The 14,958-nt window shown below is 37.4% G+C and overlaps 1 protein-coding gene across 3 annotated transcripts in view; it reads left to right on the top strand.

The window, feature by feature from the left end:
• Positions 1–14,958, top strand: part of LOC101346175 (C-type lectin domain family 4 member A-like) — a 51,792-nt gene that overhangs the window by 11,049 nt on the left and 25,785 nt on the right. For 2 of the 3 annotated variants that reach the window (XM_023741522.1, XM_023741521.1), the window contains exons 2-3: positions 1,994–2,110; positions 6,437–6,538. In XM_023741522.1, coding sequence (XP_023597290.1) covers positions 1,994–2,110; positions 6,437–6,538 — 219 coding nt within the window. The remainder of the gene's footprint in view (positions 1–1,993; positions 2,111–6,436; positions 6,539–14,958) is intronic. The other variant, XM_004387275.2, reaches the window with a different exon arrangement.

The following is a 14,958-nucleotide window of genomic DNA, read 5'->3' as shown; positions in this document are numbered from 1 at the left end:
GAAGGGATGAGACCAGTGGAGTATCTTAGATGGCTGCTCACAGGCTTTTAAGACCCCAGACGCTACGCACCAAGGTAGAATGTAGAACATTGTCTTTATAAAAACTGTGTTATGCCAATTGAGCTAGGTGTTCCCTGAGACCATGGTCCCCACAGCCCTCCACTCAGCAATTCAGTCCCTCAGGGAGTTTGGATGTGTCTATGGGGTTTCCATGACATTTCCTTGTACAAGTTGTGCTGGTTTCCCCTGTATTGTGTACTGTCTCATCCTAGGGTGAAGAGTTTTGAGGGTGTATTTTTTAGTTCTGAACTGAAGTGGAACAAAAGAACATTGTAGATGAAAGGCTGGAAAATCTAACAAAGAAAGTAAATGCCTTAAATCTGCAGGGAAAATTTTCTGAAATCAGAAAATCAATTGCAAATTGTATCCCCAAGATACTCAGTTAGGCTTGGGAGTTGATTAAAGGTAATTTGGGTGGCATGTTTGGTGTCTTAGATATAGATCAAAGGAGATGAAAAAAATGTATGTAGACTACAAGGAGCTTTAGGGGAGGGTCAGGATTACTCAGGCTTTTTGAAAATATCTCTCCAGAGATATGAACAAGCTTGAAGGGAAACTCTTTTTCCCCCCTTAAAAACTTTATATCATTTCTTTATTATGTTGCTGTTGTTATTGTTAAGTGCCATTGAGTTGGCTACGACTCAGCCACCCTATGTACAAGAGAATGAAACAATGCCTGGTCCTACACAATCCTTACAATCATTGCTGTGTTTGAGCCCATTGTCGCAGCCACTGTGTCAATCCATCTCATTGGATTGAGATGTCTCTCTACTTTTTTGCTGACCCTCTACTCTACCAAGCATGATGTCCTTCTCCTGGAACCGGTCCCTCCTGATAGCATGTCCAAAGTACATGAGACATAGTCTCTCCATCCTCAACTTTAAGGAGCATTGTGGCTGTACTTCTTCCGAGACTGATTTGTTCTGCCAGTCCATTCTTTATTATACAAGTAATAATGTTTATTGTAGAAAAAATTATCTTCTAGAGGTACACAAAAATTTAAATTATACTTAATCTTACCATCCAGAGATAGCATAATTTACATTTTAGTGTATATCCTTCCAAATATAAATATACACAAATGTGTATAGGTATTTTTTCTAAATATGAGATCATATTATACGGTACTGAAGGTTTTTTCTCTCCTCACTTGATAATATAACTTTCAGAAAGTGATTCTTAACTATGAAGTGGGGACTAAAATGAACTTTCTTTATCCTAAGGAAACGATCAGGGATGATTATAAAGATTTATTTGCTATAGCATTACTCAGAGTCCCTGGGTGGTGTAAATGGTTAAGTGCTTGACTACTAGCCAAAAGGTTGGCAGTTTGAACTCACCTAGAGGCACCTTGGAAGAGAGGCCTGGCAATCTGTTTATGAAAGGTCACAGCCTATGGAGCGGTTGTACTCTGCACACATGGGGTCGCCGTGAGTTGGAATCGTCTCGACAGCAACTAACAATGACATTAGCATTATCTAAGGTAGTTAAAGATGGAAAAAATTTAGAGAGTTATTTAAATATATAATAAAATATCATGCTACCCTAATAGTATTAAAGAAGAAAATATGGTGGTAAAAAATGTTCATGGTGTAGTGTAAAGGAAAATAGTAGACTAGAGATCAGTATTTATGGTGTGTCAATCGTTGGAAAATGTACACATATGTACATATACTTTAAAACTTGTTGGAAGGATAGATAGTAAAATGTTAGCAATGGTTATCTCTCAATAGGAATTTGGGCTTTTATGTATTTTCTAAAGTTTTTACAATGAACATTATTATTTCCTTCGCGTTCCTTTTTCTATTCCTATTATAATTTCAAATGTTATACAGTTAGTAATGGTGTGTCATCCAAGAAAAGGAAGAGGAGGCAGAAGAAGAAGTAAGGACAGAATTTACAACTGATGAATCTAATTTGGTTTCTCCTTCAGCACCCAAAGAGAAGACCAGCCCTTACCAACGTAACCCTGGTTTTCCCAAGCAGCTTCTGGCCTCATTGCTGATACTTCTGCTGCTATTGGCAATCTCATTCTTTATTGCTTTTATGAGTAAGTATGCCATCTGAATCAGTAAGGAATGGGTGCCTTACACAAACAAAGGGTGTCTATTAGATACTGATATTTAACAATGGGTTTATCCAAAAACGGAACCCTGGTGGTGCAGTGGTTAAGAGTTCAGCTGCTATCCAAAAAAAAACGTCATCAGTTTGAATCCACCAGCTGCTCCTTGGAAACCCTATGAGGCAGTTATCCTCTGTCCTATAGAGTCACTATGAGTCAGAATCAACTCAACAGCAACTGGTTTGGTTTGGTTTTTTATCCAAAAATCTGGAGTTTTCTCTGGGGGAGACATAATTAGTGGGAGACCATTGGGAATTTTAAGGAGCTCAGGTGATGCAGTGGTTAAAAAAATTGGCTGCTAACTGAAAGGTCAGTGGTTTGAACCTACCAGCCACTCAACAGGAGAAAGATGTGACAATCTGCTTCTATAAAGATTACAGCCTTGGAAACCCTATGGGGCAGTTCTACTCTGTTCTATAGGGTCACTTTGAGTTGGAATTGACTCCACAGCAACGGCTTTTGTTTGGTTTTACTGGGAATTTTGCTCTTTGTATTTAGTTACTCTCCTTCAAAATGATGGTGTCAACTCCATTAAAGAAACTGAAGAGCATATGTGTGGGCATGTGTGTGTGTCGCAGAGTAAAATCTTTGTTGTAGAATAAAATCTCTACGTTAGGCATAGTGCCCATAGATTATGTGAGACTGAATCTTTATTTGCTTAGTAGCATTTTTAAGGCCAGCCTTATACAAGTGCACAAAAACTTGTTTTTTTGGATAGAGTAGGTGGACAAGAGGAAACATACCAGGGGGAGAGTTCCCCATTGCATTTTCAGCCTATTTGTTTTTGTCCTGCTCAAGACTGTGAGTTCTAAAAGCCAGCTTAGCATATAGGTGAATTTCTGCATGTCTTTGGCTATAGAGTTTATCAAATTTTTAAAAGTTATAAAAGCCAGTGTATATTTGGGTAGACTTTATTCATTCATTTGGTCATTCAATAAGCAGTAATGGGAAGCTACTGTATGTCAGACACTATGCCAGCCAGAGAGGCCAGCCAGAGCCACAGCCCTGAGTCTCAAGAACTGCAGAGAATGGTGGTAAAGGTAGTCAAATGAACCAGTGGTTATAATGTTATATGGTAAGTGTTTACTGGAAGTAAGTACAGGAGGCTGGGCTAGGCTTCCTGAAGGCATTGACATCTGGGCTTAGTTAAGAAGGGAGTGAAGAGCACTTTATGAAAGGAGCTGTGTGTACACAGAGATGTGAAAGAGCATAGTAAAATTTGGGGAATGCAAGTATGTATGGAAGGCACATATGGTGCTAAGTGAGGAACTGTGAGAGATGAAGCTGTAGATGGGAGAAATAAGCAGGGCTCAGAGCATGAAGAGCGTTGTGTACCATTCTAAGGAGTCTGACATTTTTTTTCCTGAAGGTTATTATATCAATTATCTTTTGGTGCTTATAGGCAAATCTTAATCTTAGTGGATTAAAACAACAACTCTTTATTTAACTCATGATTCTGTGGGTTTGCAATTAGGGCTGGGCTCAGCTCGGAGGCTCTTCTGGTCCCAGCTGAGCTCACTCATGCATATGTAGTCAGGTTCCTGTCACCTAGGCAACTCAGCTTCTGAGGGTTGGCTAAATGTTGGCTGGAAAAACAGGGCAATTATTCACCAGGCTAGCCTGGACTTCTTCACACAGCAACTTTCAGGCTCCCCAAAATGAGAGTAGAAGTAAACAAAGCCTCCTGAAACTTAGGCACATTGTTACTTCTGCCACATTCTGTTGGCCAAAGGAAGTCATAAGGCCAGCAGGATCCAACTGGTGAAGAAATAAACCCTACTTCTTCTCCTTCTTTTTTTTTTAGTGTTGTACTTTAAGTGAAAGTTTACATTTTAAGTTAGTCTGTCATACAAAAATTTATACATATATTGTTATCTGACCCTAATTGGTCTCCCTATACTGTGACAGCACACTCCTCCTTTCCATCCCTGATTTCCCATGTCCATTTAACCAGCTCCTGACCCTCTCTGCCTTCTCATCTCACCTCTGGACAGGAGCTGCCCATTTAGTCTCATGTATCTACTTGAGCTAAGAACCACACTCTTCACGAGTATCATTTTATGTCCCATAGTACAGTCTAATCTTTGTCTGAAGAGTTGGCCTCGGGAGTGGTTTTAGTGCTGAGTTGACAGAGAGTCTGGGGGCCATGATTTCTGGGGATCCTCCAGTCTCATTAAGTGTGGTCTTTTTACTAGAATTTGAGTTCTGCACCCCACTTTTCTCATGCTCCATCAGGGACTCTCTGTTGTGTTCCCTGTCAGGGCAGTCATTGGTGGTAGCCAGGCACCATCTAGTTCTGGTCTGAAGCTGATGCAGTCTCTGGTTTATGTGGCCTTTTCTGTCTCTTGGGCTAATATTTTGCTTATGACTTTGGTGTTCTTCATTCTCCGTTACTCCAAGTGAGTTGGGACAATCTTAGATGGCCGCTTGCTAGCTTTTAAGACCCTAGACACCACTCACCAAAGTGGGATGCAGAACATTTTCTTAATAAGCTTTGTTATGCCAATTGACCTAGATGTCCCCTGAAAGCATGGTCCCCAGACCCCTGCCCCTGCTACTCTGTCCCTTGAAGTGTTTGGTTGTATTCCGGAAACTTCTTAGCTTTGTAAACCCCACTTCTTGATGGGAGAAGGTGCAAAGCCACATTGCAAAGTGATGTGGACTCAGGGAAGGATGGAGAATTGTGGCAATTTTTGCCGTTTGTCACAGACATGTAGAGCCATGGAAGAATTGTAAGCAGGGAAGTGATAAGATCAAATATGACTTATAGAAATATGCTTTTGGCAGAAGAAAATGAATATATGGATAAAATTGGAGGCCAAGAGAATATTTACAAGGCTAATTCATTAATCCAATTGAGAAATAGTGAGAGCTGGACCTAAGGCTAGTAATAGTGAAGAAAAAGAAGAGGATGTAAGTGAAAGAAAAAAAAAAAAAAAAGATGATATTGGAGAGGAAGAATCAAGGAGGTAGAGGCTTGACAAATATTTAGATTTGGAGAATAAGGGACCCAGAGAAGTAAAGTATGACTGACTCTAAGTTTCTACCTTTGTCAACACAGAAATCATGAAGTTATTCAGAAGTAGACAGTATAGGATGAATAGCAGGTTTGATTGGAAGATAGTGATTTAAGTTCAGGGCATGTTGAGTTTTATATGACTGTGGGAACCTCAAATGGAAATGCTTAGTGGGAGACATATTTCTCTGAATTTCAGGAGAGAGGTCTGAGCTTTGGAAGTCATTTACATATAGGTAGCATTTGAAGCAACAGAAATACACGACATCGCTCAAGGAGAGGATCTAGTATGAGAAGAGGGATAAGGATGGAACTCTGGGGAATACTACATTTTAAAAGAGGTGTATGGAGGAAGAGGAGCTTTTAAAAACTGTAAGAAGCAGTAGCAAGAGAGATTATACAAAGACAGAAAAAAGTAGTGCCCAAAGAGATAAGAGGGAAGAGAACTGGGATCCAGTATTCATGGAAGTCAAATAGGAAGAAGACTTGTAAGTGGCCTTTGGATCCATTCTCTCAGGGATAACAGACAACTCGTTGCAAGGGTAATTTTAGTGGAATGGTGGAAGCAGAAGTCAGAATGTGGTGGGTCAAGGAGCAAATGGAAGGTAAGGAGGGATGGAAGAGAGAAAAGTCAGTTTCTAGAGGGGGAGGTAACGTAGTTTTTAATTAGAGAGACTTGAGCATGTTGGTATGCTAAGGAGTAAGAGCCTGTTGGGATGGAGAGAGGAAAGGAAAGAAGAAGGAGAGGATAATGTTCTTCTGATCAATGTCGATATGTCTATTTCTGCTTCCCCACTCTCAAACCTAACTCAGAATTCCTCAAAATTAGCTGAATTGTCTCCCTCAAAGACCCACACTAGATACATCCTCAAATAGAGATATGCTTGAGTATATGCCCTCCACTCCTCCTCCTCCCACCGCTAGCCTTAGCCCTTGCATGGGTCATACACTTAGTATTGAAATATAATCAGACAAAACTATTCTATCAAAACTGTCATGTGCTCTTTCAGCTATGGATCATTCATCTATTCCTGGAGGAATCTTTGGTTTCAAAATCAGTAGGATTAGGATTATGTTGATGGTGGAGTGATGGGAAATTTTTCCACAGCCAGGATCCTTCTACTTAAGTAATTGGGCCTTTGTAGATTTTGTTCCTACACGGAATGCAAGAAAGTAACAATCAGGAGCAAAGTCATACTACTACCAGGAAAGTGAATGGTCTTTATTCTCTTTTACAGTTTTTTTTCAAAGCTATTCTCAGCTTCTTAAAGGAAAAAAGGATCCAAAAGAAGTGTTTCATGAAAAATTGCTATGTGAGAAAACAAAGTTGAATATGGAAGGTAAAAATTATTGTGTATAGTTTATTTGTTTTCTTTACTGTGTAAGTGTCCCTAATCAGGTAGATGACCCTAAGAAGTTGAGTCTCATGATCATTTTAAACTACAAGCGTAAAAATATATGTTGTTAGGTTGTTTTTGTTAGGTGCCATTGAGTTTATTTCGACTCACAGCAACCCTACGTTCTGTAAACAATGCCTGATCTGCGCCATCCTCACAATCCTTGCTATATTTGAGCCCATTGTTGCAGCCACTGTGTCAATCCATCTCATTGACGGTCTTCCTCTTTTTCTGTGACTCTACCTTACCAAGCATGATGTTGTTCTCCAGGGATTGGTCCCTCCTGATAACGTCCAAAGTACCTGAGTCTAAGTCTCACCATCCTCGCTTCTAAGGAGCGTTCTGGCTGTACTTCTTTCGAGACAGAGTTGTTTGTTCTTTTGGTAGTCCAAACGACTTTGCAAACACCATAATGCAAAGGCATCAATTCTCCTTCAGTCCTCTTCTTCATAGTCCAGATTTCACATGCATATGAGGTGAGTGAAAACACCACGGCTTGGGAATGGCGCACCTTAGTCTTCAAAGTGACATCTTTGCTTTTTAATACTTTAAAGAGGTCTTTTGAAGCAGATTTGCCCAATGCAATGCGTTGTTTGATTTCTTGACTGCTGCTTCCATGGGTGTTGATTGCGGATCCAAGTAAAATGAAATCCTTGACAATTTCAATCTTTTCATCATTTATAGTGTTGCTTATTTGTCCAGTTGTGAAGATTTTTGTTTTCTTTATGTGGAGGTGTAATCTATACTGAAGGCTGCAGTCTTTGATCTTCATCAGGAAGTGTTTCAAGTCCTCTTCACTTTCAGCAAGCAAGGTTGTGTCATCTGCATAATGCAGGTTGTTAATGAGTCTTCCTCCAATCCCGATGCCCCGTTCTTCTTCGTATAGTCCAGTTTGTTGGATTATTTGCTTAGCATACAGACTGAATAAGTATGGTGAAAGTATACAATCCTGATGCACACCTTTCCTGATTTAAAAATATGTAAAAATATGTAGGTCCTAAAATTTATATAACTTTAGTTTTCCATGCAAGGAAACAGAGGCTTAGTGTCAAAAATTACATTACTTTTGCATTTCTTCAGCCTTCACTTCCTTCTGAAATTTCTGTGCACACTTGCTGTTTTTCTCATACATCAATTAAAATAATACTCTCTCATAAAAGATCTAATCTGTTTATGTTTTAAGAAAATATATTAAATGTGCATAAAACATTTCTGGAAGAATACATTTTATAGGGTTTTACCTCTGGGAAGTGGAATTGAAGATGTTGGGAAGAGAGAGAAACTTTTGATATTTATCGTTTAGTTTTGTTTGATGATGAGGATGATGATTTTATTCTGGATGTGAGTTAATTTTTTTAATACCTAAAACTTTATTTTAAAAAAAAAGAGCAAATACTTGCATTTTTTGGTGTAGTTGAAATGGATTTCAAGCAATTGTTACTTTGTATTTTAACTTACCTTTAATTGGGGAAATGGAATCTATCCTTAAAGGAGTTTCAGACATTTTTAATAGATAGTTGAGTTTTGGAAATGGGAAAAGTTTTCGTTCATAACACAGTGACAGCATGGGTAGTAGTTCAAGAAGATGCTGTGGTTTCTACATTCTCAAAATTCCTTTCTCATTTATTTGAGGGAGGATGAGAGGGAAGAAGGGAAATCTTTAGATACTGGAAGCCTATTTTGGGCCTACTGGGGTGAAGAGAAAGGCTTGTTCTGTAGCTACCCTTCCCAAGTACCACCAGTTTTTGTTTTTTACAAATTCTGATACCATAATAATCCTTATTAATCCTCATGTAAATTGTCCTTCCTATGCATTACTTTTCTTGTTTCTTAAGGATAGTGGCCATCATTTATGGAATATTTACTACATGCCAGCTACTGAGGTATATTCTTCACATATGTACTATATTAATATACAGTACATATCTTCATATATGTACTATTTACCGTATTAGGCAGAGGCTATTTTTATGAATATTATTTTATTTTAAATATTTTAACTGTGAAACATAATACACATGCAGAAGAGTATATAAATCATAATTATACAGCTTGATAAATACTTAAAAAGTAGGCATGCATAGAACCACCACTGGAAATAGAACATTTCCAGTGCCCAAGAAAGCCCCCAAGTGTCCCTTCCTTACTCCCCAGGAAGTAATCTTATCCTGATTTTATGGTAATCAGTTATTTGCTATTTTTAAAAAACAGTTTTACCACCTATATATTCATCCCTGAATACAGTAGTTATGTCCGCTTTTGATTTTATATAGATGCAATCATTTTGTATGTACTGTTTGATGTACTGTTTTCCTTCAATATTATGTTTTTAAAATTTACTTGTAGAATGTAGCTATAGTTGCTCTTAGTCATTACAGCATAGTATTTACTTATATGAATATATCACTTCTTATTTGTCTATTCTACTCTTGATGGGAGAAGCCCCGGTGGCACCATGGTTAAGCACTCAGCTGCTAACTGAAAAGTTGGTGGCTGGAACCCACCCAGCAGCTCTGTGGGAGAAAGACCTGGAGATCTGCTCCTGTAAAGGTTACAGCTAAGAAAACCCTACGGGGCAGTTCTAATCTGTCACAGGACCCAACAACTTTTGATGGACTCATTTATTTCTAGTTTTTGGCTCTAATCAACATTCTAAAAACATGATTGTACATGTATTCAGGTGTACATCTGTGTGATTTTTCTCTAGGATATACATCTAGGTGTGGAATTGCTGGAGCACAGAGTATGTGTATATTCAACTCTACTACAAACTACCCAACAATTTTTCAAGTATAGCTATACCAGTCTACACACTATCAGCATTTCATAAAATATTTTATTGTTCCACATTCTCACCGTAGTTGGAATGGTCAGACTTTACATGATTTTGCCAGTCTAGTAGTATCTCATTGTGGTTTCAATGTGCATTCTTATTACTAATAAAACTCAGCTTTTTTTTTTTTTTTAAGTTTACTGGCCTTTTGTATAGTGTATGTTCAAGCCTCTTGCACATTTTTTCTATTGGATTTTCTACTTTTAATTTATTGCAGGAGTTTTAAAAAAATCTAGGTATTATGGATATGAGTCCTTTGTTCATTATATGATAGTAAATAGTTCTTTCACTCAGTAACTTAATCTTTTCCCTCTCTTTATGGTGTCCTTCGATGGACAGAAGTTACTAATTTTAATGTAATAATATTTGTAAATCTTTCCCTTTATGACTGTGCTTCTTGTCTTAAGAAAACTTGCTTTTACTAAGCTGATGTCATGAAGATGTTCTTCTACGTTATCTTCAAAAAGCTTTATACTTTTTCCTTTCTCCTGTTGGTGTATGATGAACCTGAAATTGATTTTTGGATATGCTGTGAGGTATGAGTCTATTTTAATTGTTTTGTTTTGTCTGTATGGATAACCATTTTTTTCCCTGTACATTTATTGAAAAGACTTTCCTTTTACTAATGATTGGTAGTGCCATCTTTGTCAAAATTCAAGTGCTTTTTTTTTTGTCTGGGTCTCTTTCTGGATTCTCTATTCCATTCCATTTATCTATTTATCTATCCCTATGCCAATAACACAGTGTCTAAACGAAGGTTTAAAAAAATCTTGATATCTGGCAATGCATATTCTTGGCCTTTGTATTTCTGTATAAATTTTAAAGCCAGCTTGTCCTGGTTTTCAAAAAACTCCTGTTGAGATTTTGATTGAAATTGTATTAAATATATAAATCAATGTGGGCTTAACTGATATTTTTTATAATATTGATACCTTTAATCAATAAACATGGTATATACCTCAATAGATTTAGATTTTCTTTATATTTCTCAATGAAGTTTCAATTTTTTCCCCATATGGGTTTTGTCTTTTGTTAGATTTCTCCCTAGATAATTTTTAGTTTGATGCAATTTTAGAGTATATTTTTTAAAAATAAACTTTAAATTTATAACTCTGTGGATTTTTGTGTATAAACCTTGTGTCTAGAAGCCTTGTTAAACTGATATAATTCTAATAATTTATCTATGGATTCTTATGAAATTTTTGTGAACAATTAATTTACTGTAAGTAATGATTGTTTTATGTTTTCCTTTCAATGGTTATAACTTTTTTTTCATTATTATTGATGTAATTAAATGAAGTTTACATTTCAAGTTAGTCTCCCATACAGAATTTTTTTTTTTAACATACATTGTTATGAGACCCCCACCGCTCACCCCATACTGTGACAGCACACTCCTCCCCTCCACCCCTGATTCCCCATGAACATTCAACCAGCTGCTTATTCTCTTTGCCTTCCCCTCTAACCTCTGGACAGAAGCCGCACCTTTGGTCTCTTGTATCTACTTGTCTAAGAGGCACATTCTTCACGAGTATCACTTTATGTCCCACAGGCCAGTCCAATCCCTGTCTGAAGAGTTGGCCTCGGAAATTATTTTAGTTCTGGGGTGATGGAGAGACCAGGGGCCATGCTTTCCGGGGCACCTCCAGTCTTAGACCATTAAGTCTGGTCTTCTTACTAGTATTTGAGTTCTGCATCCCATCGTTCTACTGCTCTCAATGGTTATAACTTTTATTTTTCTTGCATTACTGCTCTGGCTAGAACTTCAAGTAACCAGTTTCTGTGAAGTCAATTCCTACTCATGTGTCAGAGTAGAACTGTGCTCCATAGGGTTTTCGATGCTGATGTTTTGAAAGTGAATTGCCAGGCCTTTCTTCTGAGGTGTCTCTGGGTGGACTTGAACCTCCAACCTTTCAGTTAGCGGCTGAGCACATTAACCATCTGCACAACCCAGGGACTCCAGAACATTCAGTACAATGTTGAATTGATATGAAAATAACAGGCACCCTCATGTTGTTCCTGATTTCCAAGGAAAAGCTTGCAATATTTTATTATTTAGAAATAATGATTGTTACAGGTTTTTTGTAAATGCTTTTTATCATATTAATGAAGTTCCCCTTTTGCTGGTTCCCCTATTGCTGCTGGTTCCCCTATTGCTGCTGGTTCCCCTATTGCTATCCTAGTTTTCATGGAGTTGATTCTGACTCATAGCAACCTCATGTGTTTCAAAGTAGAACTGTGCTCCGTAGGGTTTTCAATGGCTAATTTTATGGAAATAGATCACCAGGCTTTTCTTTTGAGGTGCCTCTGGGTGAACTTGAACCTCTAACCTTTTGGTTAGCAGCATGTTAACCACTTGCACCACTCAGAGACTCTAAGAGTTTTTTTTTTTTAACTGATGAATGAATGTTGGATTTTTATCAAATGCTCCTCTGCATCCATTGAATGTAAACATATGATATTTATGTTATTTTAAAATATAGTTAACATTCTCTTAAATTGATCCATATAGTTATCATTTTCTTTGACCTTCTTCCTTCCTTCCTGTCTTCCTATCTTCCTGCCTTCCTGCTTTCCTTCCCTCCCTCCCTCCCTCCCTCCTTCCTTCCTTCCTTGCTTTTATCTCATGCTTTCCAACTGGGTTCATTTTCTTTTTTGCCAAACGTACATCCTTTACAATTACCCTAAAAGAGAGTCTTCTGTTGGAAACTATTTTGTTTGTCTGATACTAGCTTTTGTTTGGTCTCTTCTGAAGTGACATTTTCCTTAGGAATATAATTCTAAATTGGTATTTATTTTTTTTTCAGCGTATTGAAGATAATATTCTACTTTCTTCTGGATCTTTCTTATTTTTGAGAAGTTAGCCGCAAATGTAGTTGTTGCTCCTTTCACGTCTGTCTACTTTTTTCTTTGTCAGCTTTTAAGATTATCTCTTTGTTTTTGTTTTTCTGCCACTTCTACATTATGATTTGTTGAGGTGTGGTTTCTTTCTTTTTTTTTAGTTCATTTAATTTTTTTCTAATCCGTGGATAAATGTCTTTCATCATTTCTGAAAAAAATTTCTGCTAATTATCTCTTCAAATATTGCCTTGGTGTCCTTTATTGTGTTTTTCATAGTGCTTCTTTTCACCATTGTGCTTCTTTCAATTTGATCTTCATTTCTGTCATGGTTGTGTTTTACTTTTACTTTTTTCCTGAGTTGTGCCTGTTCAATTTTATGTTTCCCTATTGCCTTATTATCTCTTCCCTAGTTCTATTTCTGCTTTGTGACCTTCATAGATATGATAGCCTCAAGCCTCAATAAATTGTTTGTTTTAAAAATCATAGTGAAATTGCTGTTCCCAGTTATCGTCTGCTCCATGGAAGCATCTTTCTCATGAGGTTTTTTTTTTTTTGTTGTTGTTTGTTTGTTTTATTCTGTTAATAAATCTTGCTGCTCTTCCCGTAATTGTTTCACTATAGATTTCTTCCTGCAAATTTGACTTATACATGATTATTTTCTGAGCTGACTTAGGTCAAGGGAATGAGTGGTTTTGCAGCTTCTCATTCCACTCCCAATCCCACTCCCACTGCTGCGAACAATGGATATAGTTTTTACTTTTCAGGGTGTGTGTGCATTCTTGTTGGGGATTTTTTTGGTTGGCGATTTTTGACAGCTGCCCTGGTTGGACTTTCAACACTGAGATTTCTTTTTGTTTTCTCTCCACTTCTTCCTTGTGGCTCTTGTGCAAAACTTGGTTCATTAAGAAAGCCCTTAAAAATAATTTGGAATTTCAACAAAAATGAGAGCTTATGTTTTTTCCATTTTACTTGATGATTTTACATAGATTCCAGAAGGAGAAGGGAATAATTTCCTGGAAAATTTTCTTTACTTATTTCTTATAATGGAAATTACTCATTGCTTTATTAATTTTCATTTAAAAGTAATGTTTATAATCTCTCAAAGTAATTGTAACTTTGTTTTTAACAGTGATTATTCCTCTTCACAATATATCCTGCCATTCTTTATAGTTCTGTAACTTTCATTATGGTTTTCACCTCCAACTTAAAAGTAAGGTAGAAGGACCATAATTTTTTGTCTTCACCAAAGGAAGATTTTCCTGGTAAGTGATTACTGTATTTCATTTTGAGAAATAACTCATTGTTCTTACTCACCAGTGAGTATGTAAAGGAAACACCAGGGTTAATTGTATGACAATGGATTTAATAGGGGACAAGTGTTTTGCTAGGTATTCAATATTTTACCTCAAATTCTCTTTGGTAGAAGATGGGGTATTCATAAGTTAAGAAATACAACGGTTCTAGTAAAGATATTGGCTAAATAAGCTGAGAAAATGCTAAATCTCTTAAAGATATAAAGAAGGAATCATAATAATCCTTTGTTACTGAATTGTAAAATGAGTGGTGCAACATTAAAATATGGAATATTTCAAAAACATTAAATTATTAAAAAACAATAAATTCACTATCCTTAATTTTTGGTTTTAAGACTCTATATGGAGCCCTGGTGGCACAGTGGTTAAGAGCTCAGGTTGATAACCAGAAAGATCAGCAGTTCAAATCTACTGGCTGCTCCTTGGAAACCATATGGGTGCAGTTCTACTCTGCGCTATAGGGTCACTATGAGTTGGAATCGACTCAATGGCAATGGGTTTGGTTTTCTTTTGGCTTAAGACTCTATAAAGATTTTTATATTATGTACTGATATTTTTATAGAATGACTTAGAATTTTTGATCGTCAAGAGTGTAGAATAGGCTATTGAGTTCCTTAATATTTAATTCATATCACTCACTATATTTTTTTTAGTAACCCACACAAAAATTTATACATGCATTGTTATGTGACCCTAATTGCTTTCTCCATACTGTGACAGCACACTCCTCCTTTCCACCCCCGATTCCCCATGTCCATTCAACTACCTCCTAGCTCTTTTTGCCTTCCCATCTCACCTCCAGACAGAAGCAGCCCATTTAGTCTCTTGTATCTACTTGGGCTAAGAGGCACACTCCTAGCAAGTATCACTGTATGTCCCACAGTCCAGTCCAATCTCTGTCTGAAGAGTTGGCCTCGGAAATTGTTTTAGTTCTGGGCTGATAGAGAATCCGGGGGCTGTGCTTTCCAGTGTTCCTCCAGTCTCAGTCAGACCATCAAGTCTGGTCTTCTTACTAGAGTCTGAGTTCTGCACGCAATCTTTTTCCTGCTCCAGCCAGGACTCTCTGTTGTGTTCCCTGTCAGGGCAGTCATTGGTGGTAGCTGGGCACCATCTAGTTCTTCTGGTCTCAGGCTGATGAAGTCTCTGGTTTATGTTGTCCTTTCTCTTGGGTTAATACTTTCCTTGTGTCTTGGGTGTTCTTCATTCTCCTTTACTCCAGGTGGTTGTGACCATTTGATATTTGATGCATCTTGGACGGCCACTTGCAAGCTTTTAAGACCCCAGCCACCACTCACCAAAGTAGGATGCAGAACATTTTCTTAATAAGCTTTGTTATACCAATTGACCTAGATGTCTCCTGAAAGCATGGTCCCCAG

The sequence above is a fragment of the Trichechus manatus genome, unplaced genomic scaffold (genome assembly GCF_000243295.1).
Source record: "Trichechus manatus latirostris isolate Lorelei unplaced genomic scaffold, TriManLat1.0 scaffold00182, whole genome shotgun sequence".
NCBI lineage: Eukaryota > Metazoa > Chordata > Mammalia > Sirenia > Trichechidae > Trichechus > Trichechus manatus.
Note: the sequence above shows the minus strand (reverse complement) of the source record. Positions and strands in the feature narration are given on the sequence as shown.